Source organism: Lithobates pipiens, unplaced genomic scaffold (genome assembly GCF_037356315.1).
Source record: "Lithobates pipiens isolate NorthernLeopardFrog02 unplaced genomic scaffold, aLitPip1_a1.2 Scaffold_28, whole genome shotgun sequence".
NCBI lineage: Eukaryota > Metazoa > Chordata > Amphibia > Anura > Ranidae > Lithobates > Lithobates pipiens.
In genome coordinates, this window is record NW_027507789.1 from 15,940,132 (window position 1) to 15,957,797 (window position 17,666).

At 45.5% G+C, this 17,666-nt stretch overlaps 1 protein-coding gene across 1 annotated transcript in view; it reads left to right on the plus strand.

Annotated features, from left to right (window-relative positions):
- Window positions 1-897: 897 nt before the first annotated feature.
- Window positions 898-17,666, plus strand: part of LOC143935120 (uncharacterized) — a 32,227-nt gene continuing 15,458 nt past the window's right edge. Inside the window, exons 1-4 of the mRNA XM_077458760.1 lie at window positions 898-1,033; window positions 7,989-8,469; window positions 10,488-11,318; window positions 17,336-17,449. Of these exons, the coding sequence (XP_077314886.1) occupies window positions 7,990-8,469; window positions 10,488-11,318; window positions 17,336-17,449 (1,425 nt within the window). The 5' untranslated portion in view covers window positions 898-1,033; window position 7,989. The remainder of the gene's footprint in view (window positions 1,034-7,988; window positions 8,470-10,487; window positions 11,319-17,335; window positions 17,450-17,666) is intronic.

Genomic DNA, 17,666 nt, shown 5'->3' on the forward strand with positions numbered 1-17,666 from the left:
AAATAAACGCAATGCATGCCACAGCAGAACGGACAGAGGTGCTGGCGCATTTCACACTACAAACAGTGCGAGTAAGCGCTGTTTGTAGTGTGAAACGCGTCAGTCCTCTGTCCATTCTGCTTTGGCATGTATTTTTGATCCTGTTTCTTTGAATAAAAGGCCATTTTTTCGGAATGCGACTGCCCAGAAATGCTCTATGCATTGCCAGCACCTGTGGCTTCTAAACTGGTGAAGAGGTTTACCATTGTCTGAGCTCCCTGAAGCGGTGACACCCCCTCCTGCCCTGGAAAAATAAACGCACTGGACTGCATGTGGTGTGAACTGGCCCTAAATGTCAGTGTGACTTCGGGTGCGACTTTGAAGGCTTCATGCACAGATGTCTATACAAGTCGCACCCGAAATCGCCAAAAGTAGCGCAGGGACTACTTTTTTCAAATCGACGCGGCAAGCAAAGTCGGTGGGTTGCAGCGATTCGAACAATTCCATTGCCGACAATAGGGGGTGCGACTTGTCATGCGAATTGACCTGTGAAATCACATGACAGGTCGCTCCAATGTGAGCGAGGGCTGAAGGGGCCACAGAAATTAATTTAAAAAAAAACCCGACAGGGAATTCTGATCTCTCTCCACTTTGTCCAAAACTAAAAAAAAAATGCCTTTAGTTAGATTTTCACCCATGCACGCTGTCCTGGCAACATGGAAACCTATTGTCTCCTTAGCAACCAGTCAGCATCCTTCTTTCATTTTCAAACTACATGCTTTAGAAAGAAGAGCTGATTGGTCGGTGACGTCACGCACAGCCAATGTAGAGCTTTATGCTGGTAAGATAAGGATAGGCATGCGCGGTTGGGTCACGCGAATCTCCTTTCAGGGAACGTCGCTCTGTTCACGTGGGGGGCGTGGTTATGTCCTAATGTTTTGACGCCTCTCAGCAGCCCGCGCTCCCGTCTCTCACGTGACGAGCTCCCTGCCAATCAGCGCGGCGGACCTGCCCCGAAGTCGGCGTCTTCTTCCAGCACGCTGTGCGCGGCCAGGTAATAAGGCAGCCTGCAGCGTCCGGGCACTTCCTATTTTTCCTGGTGATGGCCGTGTGTGGGAGGGGTTGTTCTGAGGTCATTGGGGCGGGGCCTGTCACGGCTGTGTGTTGCCCACGGCAACTGACCATATCCTGCTGGGTGGAAGGTGGTTGCTACGGACAACAGACACGAGGGATGTGTTCTGCGGGGCGACGTATTCACACCTGTATATGGACATTGGCACATAAAGCACGCAATTCAGATCAATTGAGACCGTTGCGTGCGTTAAGGTCTCATTTAATGCAGGTGCATTTTTTAACAGCTTGCATGCGGGCGATTTGACTTGCACGGCCTATAAAAAAAGCGAGATTCGGGGCGCCCTGGAGTCATAGGGGCAACCGCCTATTAAAATCAATGACGGCCTAAATACGGGGCGACTGATCGAATGAAGGACTGTTCTAAGCGGCATTGCGTGTTTATGGAGTTGCATACAGACCTGTATGACTCGGAACGGTGTTCAGCCGCCGCGTAATTTTAGCTCGTCATTGATTTTGACCAGTGATTTGGACAGTTCGTTCGTTTTTCGTCCAGTTAATAATGGGCGCAAATCGATTGCAATTATGCTAAAAAAAAAAAATCAAAGGAAAAGTTTGAAAAACTTCTGGTAAACAGACGATAAATTAGAAGGGTAAAGTGGTTGCCAGTCCTCATTCACATTGGAGCAACTTGTCGTGCAATTTGACAGGTCAAATCACATGCCAACTCGCACCCTATCGACAGCAATCGCACTGTTCAGATTTGTGCGCCACCGACTTTGCAGCGTCGCACCGAATCGAAAAAGTAGTTCCGGTGTTCCGTCAGATTAGGCGACCCGTCAAATCTTGTAACGGAAGGGACGTTCTGCCACGGCCATCTTGGTACACCCCGGACTCAGCCACAGTATGCGGTCCGAAGTCGCCAAGCAGACATCTTTTTCCACCCACTGAAGTCTTGCATTTCACACTTACCAGTAAATGAGCTTCTATCCTGAAATACACTATTTGGAAGTCTGTTACACTGTTTTGATGTTTGAATTTTAACACCAGCGGTCTGTCAGATTATCAAACCTGTGGGATCAGCAGGCTTGCCGCTGCTTTTAAAATTCAACACCAAAACAGTGTCACGGACTTCCAAATACTGTATTTCACTATATAAGTTGAGTTTACTGGTAAAAATAAGTGTGAAAACTCCGGTGGGTGTAAAAAGATGTCTGCTTGGCGACTTCAGACTAGGCTTAGTGTAGCCAAGTGGGGGGTGTACCAAGATGGCCGTGACGGAACGTCCCTTCCATTATGAAATCTGATGGAACACCTGCATTACTTTTGTCAATTCTCAGGTGCGACTTGCATTGACTGCTTTGCATGAAGCCGCACAGATGTCTTCTAAGTCTCACTGACATGTTGCTTTATAATCCTGCAATTTCAGCTGAAGTGGCACACGGTTTCAAAGCTGCAGTCAATGTGAAAGCGGGCCAAAGGCAGAAGTTTTTAATACCTGTGTGCAGCAGCCCCCCTCCCCTAATACCTGAGCCCCCTTTCGATCCAGCGATGTGCACGAGTCCAGTGCCCTACCTCCTGATTAGCCTGAGACACAGCAGCGGCGCCATTGGCTGCTGCTGCTGTCGATTAAAGTCAGCCAATGAAGAGAGAGGGGGCGGGGATGAAACCGCAGCTCTGTATCTTACTGGACACACAGAGCAGCGACTCGGCTACACCTGCAAAAAATAATCCTTTTTTTTTTAAAAACCTCTAAGGCAAAGGCAGAATGAGCAAGTATGCACTAGGGAGGGGAAGGGGTTAATAATGGAAAAGCCACTCTCCTTCAAATTCACCCTGCGCATTAAAATAAATAAAGAGCTATTCCTTTAGAGCATAAACAGGTAGGAATCTGCAACAAAGTTTGTTAAAATCCCTCAATGTACATAGATCACTCGGGGGATTGTTTTTTTTCTAAATAAAAGGAGTTATTCTTTAAGGATTAATTACTTGTAAAGGGATGCTGACACTGCAGCTTTTACTGTGAGTGCACCAGATTATATGGAACCAGACCCTCCAATTTAGAAACAGTGGGAACAGGATATGGTGATGCAAACAGCTATTTCTACAGAGCAGAAACGGGTAGAAATCTGCAGCAAAGTTTATTAAACTCCCTGCAATATATAAGGGTCAATCATTAACCACTTGAGCTCCGCCCTATAACAGTTTTACTGCTACGGGGCAGTATCTCTGTGCCGGATCACATATATATACGTGATCCGAGTAGCAGGTGAAATGTGCACTGCCTGTGGCTTGCTCCCACTGTGATTATATGTGCTGGCACGTGCTGATCCTTCGGTACAGAGGCAGAACGTTGGGTCTGCCTATGTAAACCAGGCAGATCACTGTTCTGTCAGTGGGAAAGGTATGGCCACTGTATTCCTGCACAGCAGAGACATGAATCTGTGCCTTCCCCTAGTGAAAGCACCTCCCATAGTACACATAAACACTGGCTAGGCACACAGTTAACATTTTGATTGCCCCCTGATGTTAACCCCTTTCCAGCCAGTGTCATTAGTGCAATGCATATTTTCTTAGCAATGATCACTGTATTAGTGTCACTGGTCCCCAGAAAGTGTCAGAATGTCTGCTGCAATATCGCAGTCCCACTATAAGTCGCTGATTGCCCCCCCATTACTGGTAATAAAAATAATAAAATATTCCATAGTTTATAGACTTTAACTTTTGCGCAAACCAATCAATATAAGCTTATTGGGATTTTTTGTTACCAAAAATATGTAGCAGAATTGGCCTAAATTGATGAAGAAAGTTGATTTCTTAAAAAAAAAAAATTATTGGATATGTTTTATAGCAGAAAGTAAAACCTTTTTTTAAAAATTTTTTTTTTTTTTTTAATTGTTAGTCTTTTTTGTTTATAGTGCAAAATCAAAAAAAAAACGCAGAGGTGATCAAATACCACCAAAAGAAAGCTCTATTTGTGGGGGGAAAAAAGGCATACATCTTATTTATGTACAGCACTACTTGACCGCGCAATTGTCAGTTAAAGTAACGCAGTGCCATATTGCAAAAAAGTAGCCTGATTATTGGGGGGGGGGTAAATTTTACTTCGGTTAATGAAAAAATCATGCAGTAATTAACTTTGTGAATTAACCCCATAGTCTGGGTGCAGAGGACTGCTAATCCAGCCCTCCAGATGTGTCTGTGCCACCTGATCACTGATAATTTACGTCACGCAGATGTCACTCCTCTTCTAGATCCTGAGAGGACCACGCCGCTGGACTGCCAATAGGAAGTGTCCACGTCAAGCAGGTGTAGTGCCACATTTTGCTGCCTATCACAGGATGCTGCGGAAGTGACGTTGCCGCCAGAAATTGCGTACTGCGCATGCGCGATGCGTTCCAAACACTCGCGCCGTGCGTTCCAACATAGTTTCGGCAATACAGTTCAGCGAAACCATCACATAATGTTACGGAAGTGATGTTACACACAACACAAACACTGGGCCGTTCGTTACAACACTAATACTTCCCTTGTTACCTAGTAGGTTTTGCATTGCTGGGACTTGTAGTGCCTATCCAGAGCTACATGCTTCAATGTTCAGTGTCCTCATCCCTATCCCCGAGCTTCAATGTTCAGTGTCCTCATCCCTATCCCCGAGCTTCAATGTTCAGTGTCCTCATCCCTATCCCCGAGCTTCAATGTTCAGTGTCCTCATCCTTATCCCCGAGCTTCAATGTTCAGTGTCCTCATCCCTATCCGCGAGCTTCAATGTTCAGTGTCCTCATCCTTATCCCCGAGCTTCAATGTTCAGTGTCCTCATCCCTATCCGCGAGCTTCAATGTTCAGTGTCTTCATCCTTATCCCCGAGCTTCAATGTTCAGTGTCCTCATCCCTATCCCCATGCTTCAATGTTCAGTGTCCTCATCCTTATCCCCGAGCTTCAATGTTCAGTGTCTTCATCCTTATCCCCCTGCTTCAATGTTCAGTGTCCTCATCCCTATCCCCATGCTTCAATGTTCAGTGTCCTCATCCTTGTCCCCGAGCTTCAATGTTCAGTGTCCTCATCCTTATCCCCGAGCTTCAATGTTCAGTGTCCTCATCCCTATCCCCCTGCTTCAATGTTCAGTGTCCTCATCCCTATCCCCATGCTTCAATGTTCAGTGTCCTCATCCTTGTCCCCGAGCTTCAATGTTCAGTGTCCTCATCCTTATCCCCGAGCTTCAATGTTCAGTGTCCTCATCCCTATCCCCCTGCTTCAATGTTCAGTGTCCTCATCCCTATCCCCATGCTTCAATGTTCAGTGTCCTCATCCTTATCCCCCTGCTTCGATGAGGACACTGAACATTGAAGCATGGGGATAGGGATGAGGACAATGAACATTGAAGCACAGGGTTAAGGATGAGGACACTGAACATTGAAACTCGGGGATAAGGATGAGGACACTGAACATTGAAGCTCGCGGATAGGGATGAGGACACTGAACATTGAAGCTCGGGATAAGGATGAGGACACTGAACATTGAAGCTCGCGGATAGGGATGAGGACACTGAACATTGAAGCTCGGGATAGGGATGAGGACACTGAACATTGAAGCAGGGGGATAGGGATGAGGACACTGAACATTGAAGCTCGGGGATAGGGATGAGGACACTGAACATTGAAGCTCGGGGATAAGGATGAGGACACTGAACATTGAAGCTCGGGGATAAGGATGAGGACAATGAACATTGAAGCACAGGGATAAGGATGAGGACACTGAACATTGAAGCTCGGGGATAAGGATGAGGACACTGAACATTGAAGCTCGGGGATAAGGATGAGGACACTGAACATTGAAGCTCGGGGATAAGGATGAGGACACTGAACATTGAAGCATGGGGATAGGGATGAGGACACTGAACATTGAAGCTCGGGGATAAGGATGAGGACACTGAACATTGAAGCATGGGGATAGGGATGAGGACAATGAACATTGAAGCACAGGGATAAGGATGAGGACACTGAACATTGAAGCTCGGGGATAAGGATGAGGACAATGAACATTGAAGCACAGGGATAAGGATGAGGACACTGAACATTGAAGCTCGGGGATAAGGATGAGGACAATGAACATTGAAGCTCGCGGATAGGGATGAGGACACTGAACATTGAAGCTCGGGGATAGGGATGAGGACACTGAACATTGAAGCTCGGGGATAAGGACACTGAACATTGAAGCATAAGGATGAGGACACTGAACATTGAAGCAGGGGGATAAGGATGAGGACACTGAACATTGAAGCAGGGGGATAGGGATGAGGACACTGAACATTGAAGCTCGGGGATAAGGATGAGGACACTGAACATTGAAGCACAGGGATAAGGATGAGGACACTGAACATTGAAGCATGGGGATAGGGATAAGGACACTGAACATTGAAGCATAGGGATGAGGACACTGAACATTGAAGCATGGGGATAGGGATGAGGACACTGAACATTGAAGCATGGGGATAGGGATGAGGACACTGAACATTGAAGCACAGGGATAAGGATGAGGACACTGAACATTGAAGCACAGGGATAAGGATGAGGACACTGAACATTGAAGCAGGGGGATAGGGATGAGGACACTGAACATTGAAGCTCGGGGATAGGGATGAGGACACTGAACATTGAAGCACGGGGATAAGGATGAGGACACTGAACATTGAAGCTCGGGGATAGGGATGAGGACACTGAACATTGAAGCACAGGATTAAGGATGCGGACACTGAACATTGAAGCTCGGGGATAGGGATGAGGACACTGAACATTGAAGCACAGGGATAAGGATGAGGACACTGAACATTGAAGCTCGGGGATAAGGATGAGGACACTGAACATTGAAGCACAGGGATAAGGATGAGGACACTGAACATTGAAGCAGGGGGATAGGGATGAGGACACTGAACATTGAAGCTCGGGTATAGGGATGAGGACACTGAACATTGAAGCTCGGGGATAAGGATGAGGACGCTGAATATTGAAGCTCGGGGATAAGGATGAGGACACTGAACATTGAAGCTCGCGGATAGGGATGAGGACACTGAACATTGAAGCTTGGGGATAGGGTTGAGGACACTGAACATTGAAGCTTGGGGATAGGGATGAGGACACTGAACATTGAAGCTTGGGGATAGGGATGAGGACACTGAACATTGAAGCTCGGGGATAGGGATGAGGACACTGAACATTGAAGCACGGGGATAATGATGAGGACACTGAACATTGAAGCTCGGGGATAGGGATGAGGACACTGAACATTGAAGCTCGCGGATAGGGATGAGGACACTGAACATTGAAGCACGGGGATAAGGATGGACACTGAACATTGAAGCATGTAGCTCAGGATAGGCACTACAAGTCCCAGCAATGCAGAACCTAACACCACACGTAGCTCAGCATGGTTGGTAAATAATGATACGAGGTAACAAGGGAAGTATTAGTGTTGTAACGCACGGCCCAGTGTTTGTGTTGTCTGTAACATCACTTCCGTAACATTATGTGATGGTTTCGCTGAACTGTATTGCCGAAACTATGTTTGAACGCACGGCGCGAGTGTTTGGAACGCATCGCGCATGCGCAGTACGCAATTTCTGGCGGCAACGTCACTTCCGCAGCATCCTGTGATAGGCAGCAAAATCTGACACTACACAGGCAGTGATGTGGACCTCAGAATAAGGACCATGCCTCATGTACACAATAGAGGAAAATCAGACCCAGGACTGGAGCATTTCAAGACTGAGGCTTTAGATGGGTCAAAAGGGTATTTAGGTGTGTTTTTATTTTTTTTAAGGCTGTTAGAGGGCGTGGAATGAGGATTACTATTTTCTATTATAATATCACCATGTGGTGCTGAGAGAAAGTGATGTGTGTGTGCAGTGTGAAGATGACAAGTCCCTTTTGTCTCTGCATAGAATGGCATCTTGTATTGTGAAGGGGTGTACCGGGAACTGGAAAAACCCTGACAGGATTCTCCACAAATTTCCTAAAAACATCGCCGCCATCAAGTCTTGGTTACGGCAGACCCGTCAGGACTTTGGGGACCTGGACGCCTTTTCCAGAAATGTGCTTTACACGCAGGCCTACAGAATGTGCTCACTGCACTTTGCGCCAGACTGCTATCTTTATGTGGATGGTTCAAGGAGAATCCTTAAAGAGAATGCTGTGCCCACCATTTTTTCCCGGCCGTCTTCTCCTCCTCCGTCCCCATCTGATTTTCTGAGGGTGCAGATTAAAAAAGAAGAGTGCCCCTTGAGTCTTTCCCCGCCTTCACCAACAGATAGCGGCACAAGCTTCTCCGGAAGATGTCCTTCTCCTCTTATGCCTGCTCCTTTTCACGATGAGCAGCAGGATGACGATGACACGGACTCCATAGGTTCTCACGAGCAGGAAATGGTATGATGTTAAAATGTATAGAGGTTAAAACGGTTCTATTGCAGCTTAACAATATTTGTATGTGGTGACTGCATTCGTTTTCTGTTTTTTTTTTTTTTTTTTTTTTTAATCCTGCCAATAACATTCCTTTCTTTGGGCGCTTCCATTTATGGAGAAGCAATGGGGCCACCTAGACATGTGCAATTTGTTTTGGTCTGAATGTAAATTCAGATGATTTTTTGGTTATTCAGAGATTTGGATGTATCTGAATCTCCAAATAAAATAGTAGCGCATTTCTCAAAATTTTGTTTTATTTATTTGTTTTCTAATGAATTCCAAATTTCGGATTAGTCGAAGAATGAACGACTGATTTGAATTCTGTGTGAAGCGGCGGTGGCCTATTCATTAGGGGTGCTAGGACACCGCCCCCCTGATCCATGCTCCCGGCCCCTAATCTACATGCAGGGTGCCGGACACATGGATTTCAATGTGGTTTTCATTTCTTTTTAGAAGAATGTGATTAGAGCCAGAGGCTCTAATTGGTTTAAAAAAAAAAAAAGGTTGGGTTTGGGGTGCAGAGCACTGCACTCTAAATCTACCCAGTTGTGTGTCAATAGAGAATTAATATTCGCTATTGTCTTCCTGATTCTCCTCCCGGCTAGTCGGGAAGCTGGTTCTGAGACCCGATTGGCCAAGAGGAGAATCGACTGTATTGCACTTCATGCAGAGGGAATGAGGAGGAAGCCGATGTGAAGCCCGAGATGCAGAGGAGGAAGAGATGCAGAAAGGAGCCAAAGCTGCCGACCACCTAAATGGGGTAAGTGCAGGGCCGATGGGGGGGGGGGGGGTTTCAGGATGCCCCGTTTGCCGCCCCCCCATATACAGCACCAGCTGCCACTGGTGTGAAGAATAGCTGGTTGTTAAGGAGTGCGCCAGGTCCTTAACAACCAATGACTCACCACTGTTTATGTATAATGGTGCGCTCTGGTCAACTTCCTTTTACACAATGGCTTCACCACTGAGAGCTGAAATGTAAACAAAAGAATGCTGGTGTCCTGTCGGATAGTGTCCCCCGTCGGATAGTGTCCGCTGTGTACTGCGCATGCAGATTCTGAAAATATCCGAAGATTCACTGCGCCTGCGCCGTGAGTCCAGGTTCTGCCCCACCATCCAAGTGGACATAGAGTTAGAATAAAAAGAGCCGAGCGAAGCGTGGTGAGGGGCCCTCTAATATGTGCAGCCCTATGTCCACTTGGATGGTGGGGCTTGCACCTCGACTCACGACGCAGGCGCTGTTCATCTTCTGAGATTTTCCGAATCTCCTTCTGCTCCGTACTGCGCAAGCGCTGCGCCTGCGCAGTACGGGGCGGACACTTTGCGATGGCCAGACTGTATATGTCACAACACCGGCAATAGAAAATTCTGGGTAAAAAAAAAAACAGCTGGGGCTCCCCCCAATCTATACAGCCAGGAAAGCGGGAGGAAGAGCAAACATGGGGGGGTGTTTTGGGGCAGGCTCTGTCCCACCCCACCTAAAAGCACCTTGTCCCCATGTTGATGAGGGCAAGGGCATCATCCCCACAACCCTTGGGTGATGGTTGTGGGTGTCTGCAGGCGGGGGACTTATCGGAATATGGAGACCTCGTTTAAAAAAAACAATGTCCCCCGATGTAGACCCATCATCAATCACGATGTACATCGCAGCGCTGGACCCCAAAAAATAAAACCTCTGGCCTCATCGAAGGCTCCTCTCCTGCTTCTGCATCTGCCATTTCTTAAATGGCTAAGGGGCGGACTCACCCGATGATGGCACAAGTCTGACAGCTTTTTGCTCTTAATAAATGAAATGATAATTTTAAAATTTGCATTGTATTTACTTGGGTTATCTTTGTGTAATAATAAAATTAGTTTGATCTGAATCATTTAAGTGTGACAAATATGAAAACAAAAATCAGAAAGGGGGCAAATGCTTTTTCACAGCACTGTATATACACGTTTGAATACATTTTAATTCATTGCAATGTTTTTTGTCTCTCCAGACAGATTCTACACCTAAATGCTTTATCAGAGGTTGTCCGAACAGTGCAGTGGACCAACCACTGTACCCTGGAGTGACCCTGCATCATTTTCCAACTGACATTTCCAGAGTGAAGGTCTGGCTGCGGCAAAGCGGGCAACATCTTGGCAACCCTGACTTGGTTGCTCGTCACATTCTGAGCAAATGGACACATTTTCGTATGTGTTCTTCTCACTTTGGCCCAGACAGTTATTTCATCCACGGTTCTGTGGTGGATCTTAAGCCCAATGCTGTGCCAACTATCTTCCCAAAATTTGAAGATCCTACTATCAAAGAGGAAGAAACAGAGGAGTTTCAGCCAGGGAGCACCACGAGCACCAGCTGCGATACATCATTTAGTTCCAAAGAAGAGTTTGATGAGTGTATAGATGAGAAGCATAGCATTAGACATATTGGCACCACCACTGACCCCCATTTGGGGGTACGCAGCGTTGGAATCCTCACCAGACCCATCCTCGTGAAGGAGGCCTCCACCTGCACGTCCATGTCACGGTTTGGAAAAAATGTGAAGTGCATAAAGTTACAACAGCACACGGCTGATAAGGGTGTCCAATGCTCAACATTTGAGTTGGGTTTTGATGATGACACACAAAGCTCCAGACCTGATTATTTTTACCAGGGCAGTCCGTTCCTGCCTTCAGGAGAAATGGGCTTCAATAAACCACTGTTTGGTGCCACCCCACAATGGAGCGAGGAACATCGGCTAAATGGGGCAAATCAAGATTATATCGACTCGGCTGAAGGTGTCCATGTGAAGGACAGCAGGTTATTTCTGGCCCTGGAAGATGTGTTGGTCAGTAAATATAAGTGGCAGTACAAATCCACACTACATACAATTACTAAAATATCATCTGTGATGCTTATACTGTATGTCGGAGCTATATAAATGTATAATAATAATTGTGTTAGTGGTGGGAAATTGGAGTGTAAGCTGGTCTGATGTACAATGCCTTGAAAAAATATTCATACCCCATGACATTTTCCACATTTTGTCATGTTACAACCAAAAATGTAAATGTATTTTATGTGATAGACCAACACAAAGTGGCACATAATTGTGAAGTGGAAGGAAAATGATTAATGTTTTTTTTACAAATATGTGAAAAGTGTGGCGTGAATTTGTATTCAGCCCCCCTGAGTCAATACTTTCTAAAACCACCTAGCACTGCAATTACAGCTGCAAGTCTTTTGAGGGGATGTCTCTACCAGCTTTGCACATCTAGAGAGGACATTTTTGCCCATTCTTGTTTGCAAAATAGCTCAAGCTCTGTCAGCCCTTGTACACACGGTCGGAGAATCCGTCGGAATGTGTCCTATCGGACCGTGTTCTCAGATAATGCGACGGTGTGTAGTATGCATCAGACTGTTTCCGTCGGACCAAATTTTCCAACTTGCTGGAAATATTTTCCGACAAACTGGTCCGATCGGACATACTCCGATCACGTGTAGAGAATTCCGATCGGACAAAGTGCCACGCATGCTCAGATCAAATTCCTACATCAAAGCTATTGGCTACTAGCCTGAACGTAGTCCCATCGTAACGAAATTACGTCATCACGTTCTGAAAGATCGTATTTTTCGACAACTTTGTCCAACCGTGTGTATGCAACAGTTTCGGACAACATCCGACGGATTTGGTTGTCGAAATGTCCGACCGTGTGTACAAGGGCTCAGATTGGATGGAGAGCGTCTGTGAACAGCAATTTTCAAGTCTTGCCACAGATTCTCAATTGGATTTAGGTCTGGACTTTTACTGGGCCATTCTAACACATGATTATGCTTTGCTCTAAACCATTCCATTGTAGTTGTGGCTGTATATTTAGGGTCATTGTCCTGCTGAAGGTTGCAGACTTTAACAGGTCTTCAACTAAAATTGCCCTGTTTCTCGCAAACTGAAAACGGAACTTCTTATGACTTTCTTTCAACAGTGGCTTTCTTCTTGCCACTCGTCCATACAGGGCAGATTAGGACAACTATTATTCGTGGAGAGCACAACTAATAGTTGTCCTGTGGACAGATTCTCCCACCTGAGCTGTGGATCTCTGCAGCTCCTCCAGAGTTACCATGGTCCTCTTGGCTGCTTCTCTGATGAATGCTCTCCTTGCCCGGCCTGTCAGTTTAGGTGGACGGCCATGTCTTAGTAAGTTTGCAGTTGTGCCATACTCTTTCCATTTTCGGATGATGGATTGTGAGATGTGCAAAGCTTGGGATATTTTTTTTTAGAACCTAACCCTGCTTTATACTTCTCCACAACTTTATCCCTGACCTGTCTGGTGTGTTCCTTGGCCTTCATGATGCTGTTTGTTCACTAAGGTTCTCTAACAAACATCTGAGGTCTTCTCAGAACAACTATATTTATACTTAGATTAAATTACATGCAGACGATCTCTATTTACTAATTCGGTGACTTCTGAGGGCAATTGGTTCCACTAGATTTTAGTTAGGGGTATCAGAGTAAAGGAGGCTAAATACACATGCACGCCACACTTTTCAGATATTTATTTGTAAAAAGTTTTGAAAACCATTTATCATTTTCCTTCCACTTCACAATTATGGGCCACCTTGTGTTGGTCTACCAAATAAAATCCCAATAAAATACATTTATGTTTTTGGTTATAACATGACAAACTAGAAAATTTCAAAGGGTATGAATACTTTTTCAAGGCACTATAGAATACGTCAGCTATAGGAGTGTACATTAATAATGGTTTGTGACTGTGGTGGAAAATTAGGCTTCTTTGTTGGACAGTAAGCGACAGATGCACTTTTATTCATTGCTAGAAATAAAAATGGAGGGGTTGGGGAAGCCACCATATAAGTAGATTTTATTGAGAAGCCATTGAAAAGGTTTAAAATACACTCACATGTAGAAAAGAGATCTCACACATCACTATACTCACATGTAGAAAAGAGATCTTTTTTTCCAGCTTGATATGGGTCAGCATCTGGCCTTAAGTACCATCAAAAGACAAATCTCAGCCTTGGCAGTTCTGTTTCAGATCGCATTCCTTACTCAAGGCTCTTGTCTGAGTCCATAACCTTATCCTGTAAGGATCTGTTTCTCGCTTTACCATTGCTAGGTGGATTGGACAAGTTATTATTAGAGCCTATAGTCTGAAGGGTAGGTTCCTCCATTTCCTGTTAATGCACACTCTACCAGATCTGATAGTGCTTCATGCGCTTTTCCACATCTGGAATCTGTGTCTGTTTTGCAAGGTTACCACCTGGGCTTCTGTTGACACATATTTTTTTTTTTTAAGGTGTATCTAAATTCTAAACCAAAAATTTGGGATCAGGGGCGTACCTAGAGCATTTGGCACCCGGGGCGGATCCTATGCCTGGCACCCCCCCCCCCCCACCTTAAAATGTAAAAACACCTGACTTTGCCCCCTGCATTCCTCTGCATCCTTCAATATCTTTTTGTCACTACTTTGTACCCCCCCCTCTCCACAACTGCACCTCTGGACCCCTTTAAATTACACAGCACCCTGCACCTCTGCATCCCTTTACATTGCACAGCCCCTCACAGCTCTGGACCCCCTGCATGTTACACAGACCCCCTACAGCGCAGACCCCCCTCCCTACCATACAGACCCCCCATCTTCAGTGTAGACCCCACTAAAGAAGAGGACTACATATCCCAGCATGCAAGGCTGCAATGCATTACAGAGGAGGGCTATAAGTCCCAGCATGCACTGTACTACAGAGGAGGGCCACAAATCCCAGCATGCAAGGCAGCACTGCACTATAGAGGACCACAAGTCCCAGCATGCAAGGCTGCACTGCATTACCAAGGAGGACCACAAGTCCCAGCATGCAAGGCTACTCTGCACTATAGAGGACCACAGGTCCCAGCATGCAAGGCTGCACTGCACTATAGATGACTACGTTTCCCAGCATGCAAGGCCTCCACTGGATTACAGAGGAGGACCACAGGTCCCAGCATGCAAGGCTACTCTGCACTATAGAGGGTCACAGGTCCCAGCATGCAAGGCTGCACTGCACTATAGAAGGGGACTACAAGTCCCAGTATGCAAGGCTGCACTGCATTACAGAGAAGGACTACAAGTCCCAGCATGCACTGTACTACTTAGGAGGACCACACCTCCCAGCATGTAAGGCTGCACTGCACTACAGAAGAGGACTACAAGTCCCAGTATGCAAGACCACTGCACTACAGAGGAGGACTACAAGTCTCAGCATTCAAGGCTACTCTGCACTATAGAGGACCACAAGTTCCAGCATGCAAGGCTGCACTGCACTACAGAAGAGGACTACAAGTCCCAGCATGCAAGGCTGCACTGCACTACAGAGGAGGACTACAAGTCCCAGCATGCAGGGCTGCACTGCACTACAGAGGAGGACTACAAGTCCCAGCATGCAGGGCTGCACTGCGCTACAGAAGAGGACTACAAGTCCCAGAATGCAAGGCTGCACTGTACTACAGAGGAGGCCTACAAGTCCCAGCATGCAAGGCTGCACTGTACTACAGAGGAGGCCTACAAGTCCCAGCATGCAAGGCTGCACTGTACTACAGAGGAGGCCTACAAGTCCCAGCATGCAAGGCTGCACTATGGAGGACTACAAGTCCCAGCATACAAAGGGAGAACTGTAAGCCCACACAGCCTGGTATGTTGGGACTTGTAGTCCTCCTCAGCTGCGTCTTGCAGTTTGGGATGTTGAGGTTACATAATAAGAGCTGCAGAGAATCTCTTCACCCCGCCCCCCCCCAAAAGACAAGCCAAGTTCCCACTGGGTAAAGAGGGAAGAGGAAAGGCTGCAGCGGCCATAACCTTTACAAAACAATCAATACTATAGGGGTGAACGGGCTGAGGAGTCTGCCTTCTTGGTTCCCCCTTTCCTCTTCCCTCTTTACCCAGTGGGAACTTGGCTCGTCTTTTGTTTTTGGAGGGGATCACTATATTCAAAGCTCAGGGGATACCCAGAGTATTTATCACCATTTACCATCTGGCTACCTACAGATTTTGAACATCTACCAAAACCGTATGTTTGAAGCTCTAGGGCTCAACATAATGTTGAAGCGATCCCACCAATTGTAAATCTATTTCTTCATCTACCATCTAATTTTCACCCTGCCCCCTTTGTTTTTCCTTATTTTTTGGAAAAATGGGTGCCTGAAATTTTGTCAATCCTTGTGCCTGCCTTGCTGGCTTGAGTTTCCCATTCCTGGGATATATTTGATGAAATAAGGCCCCTTTCACACGGGCGGCTGTTCTGCCGCTGTTAAAAACATGTTTTGTTATTTTGAAATTCAGAGAATCCTGGCACAGCGTTCACTTGCAGTTGTACATTGCGTTTAGCTGCGTCTGCGTTTAGCTGTGTTTGGAAAATTCTTGCCATTTCTGATGTGCTTCCTATTGTTTTTCTTTCCTTGTTGCCGCTGCTATCTGCAGGAGAAATAGTACACTGTGATTACCTGCGGTTATGTGCTTATAGCTGCGCTACATCGCACCTGGACGCATACAATTCTATTTTTTCTATTCGCACCGAACCGCATGTAACGAAATCGCGGCTAAACGCTGTGTGTGAATGGGGCCATAGGAAAGCATTGTGTGCTTTTAGCTGCGGTAGAAAACTAGAAAATCCGCAGCTAAAAGCACCATTCTATCCGCCCGTGTGAAAGGGGCCTAACATTCTTATCAGCTCCTGAAGAAGCGTCATCTAGTAGACGCGAAACATGTAGAGCACCAAAACATATGCAATCTCTGACTGTATGGTTGATATCCTCTACTTTATATTTATATAAATATGTATCTTGTTTTTTCCTCTTTGGAAATTTTGAGTGGACTGTACTACCTTTGATAGGATATATTTTAGGTCATAAATGTGTATGTATAAGGAGGAACAATATTTCTCTGTGTTTATAAAAAAAAATTGTTTTTTCTTTTTCTGTTTTTTTTTACCTTATTTTATTGGCTGTTTATATTTTTTTATTTTTAATAAATAGAGATAAACTCTCTTGATTATACAGGTTGTGTTTACAACTTCTTTTATGCCTAAAAAGTCCAATTGAACCTACACATTTTTTCTTTTTGAGGTCTTTTATGTGTAAGGTTCTTTCATTCATATTTATTTTTTTCTCCCTAATTTTCCCCCCATTTCCTATTAATGTCTATATTTACTAAGTGATAAACAGGACGTGGCATTTTGTTTAATTAGTGTATCCACAGACACCACCCTATGACAGATACACGTTCCTATTCATTTAAACACTAAGCTGCAATATATTACATTTTGTTTTTGGGGTTAAATAGGCTTTAAGTTCTGCCACATGCATGTTCAGGCCTCCTCTTAAGCCAGTTTTGGGCATAAGATGCTTCAAGCTGCCCCGAGTCTGTCAAGCCTTTCTTGGCCTCTCATCGTTTTCTGTGTTGTTGTCCACCGCTCGGCTGGACGGGTTTTGTATGTCCCAGTGGTAATGATTGAAGATACTGTGTCCTTTACTGCACAACTAAGAAAATAGGAGGGTTTGAGCTCCCCGGAAAATCTTTCTTGGAGTATACAGGACAGAACGTAGGTCTCTCATGTCTGTTTTTATGATCTTCCTTTGCTTGCTACATAACAGAGGCTAGCTGGGATTGGGATGGGTAATACAGGGGAATGTTCCTGAAGCTCTTTTCCTTTTTTTTTTTTTTTTTTTTTTTTTGCAAGAGTATCCAATCACCTGAGGGTAGCTGCAAATAATGTACAAGTCTATTCACTCCAAGAAACAAATCATTCTACTGGGGTTGTGAGACTGAAGATACTCTCTGTTCTCTCCTGATCATGTCATTTCATTGTCCTCTTCAGATCTCTCTCATGCAACATATGGTCAGCTCCTCATTCATCCAAGAGACCGCCAAACTGACAACACATCGTATCCTGAGACAAACTCTGGAGATCGTTGGTCTACTGACTGGAGATGTGAGTATGTTCTTGAAGAACTTCACAAAATTTTAAAACATGCAAGGTCAGTTGCTTAAAAATCCCTGTTTTCAGAGTTCATTAGCTCAGACACACAAGTCCCTTATTAGACACAGCAGGCCAAAAGTTGCAGACTGTGTGTGTTCAGAAAACCTGCAGAAATTTTTGAATCCTACACTATATTACCAAAAGTATTGGGACACCTGCCTTTACACGC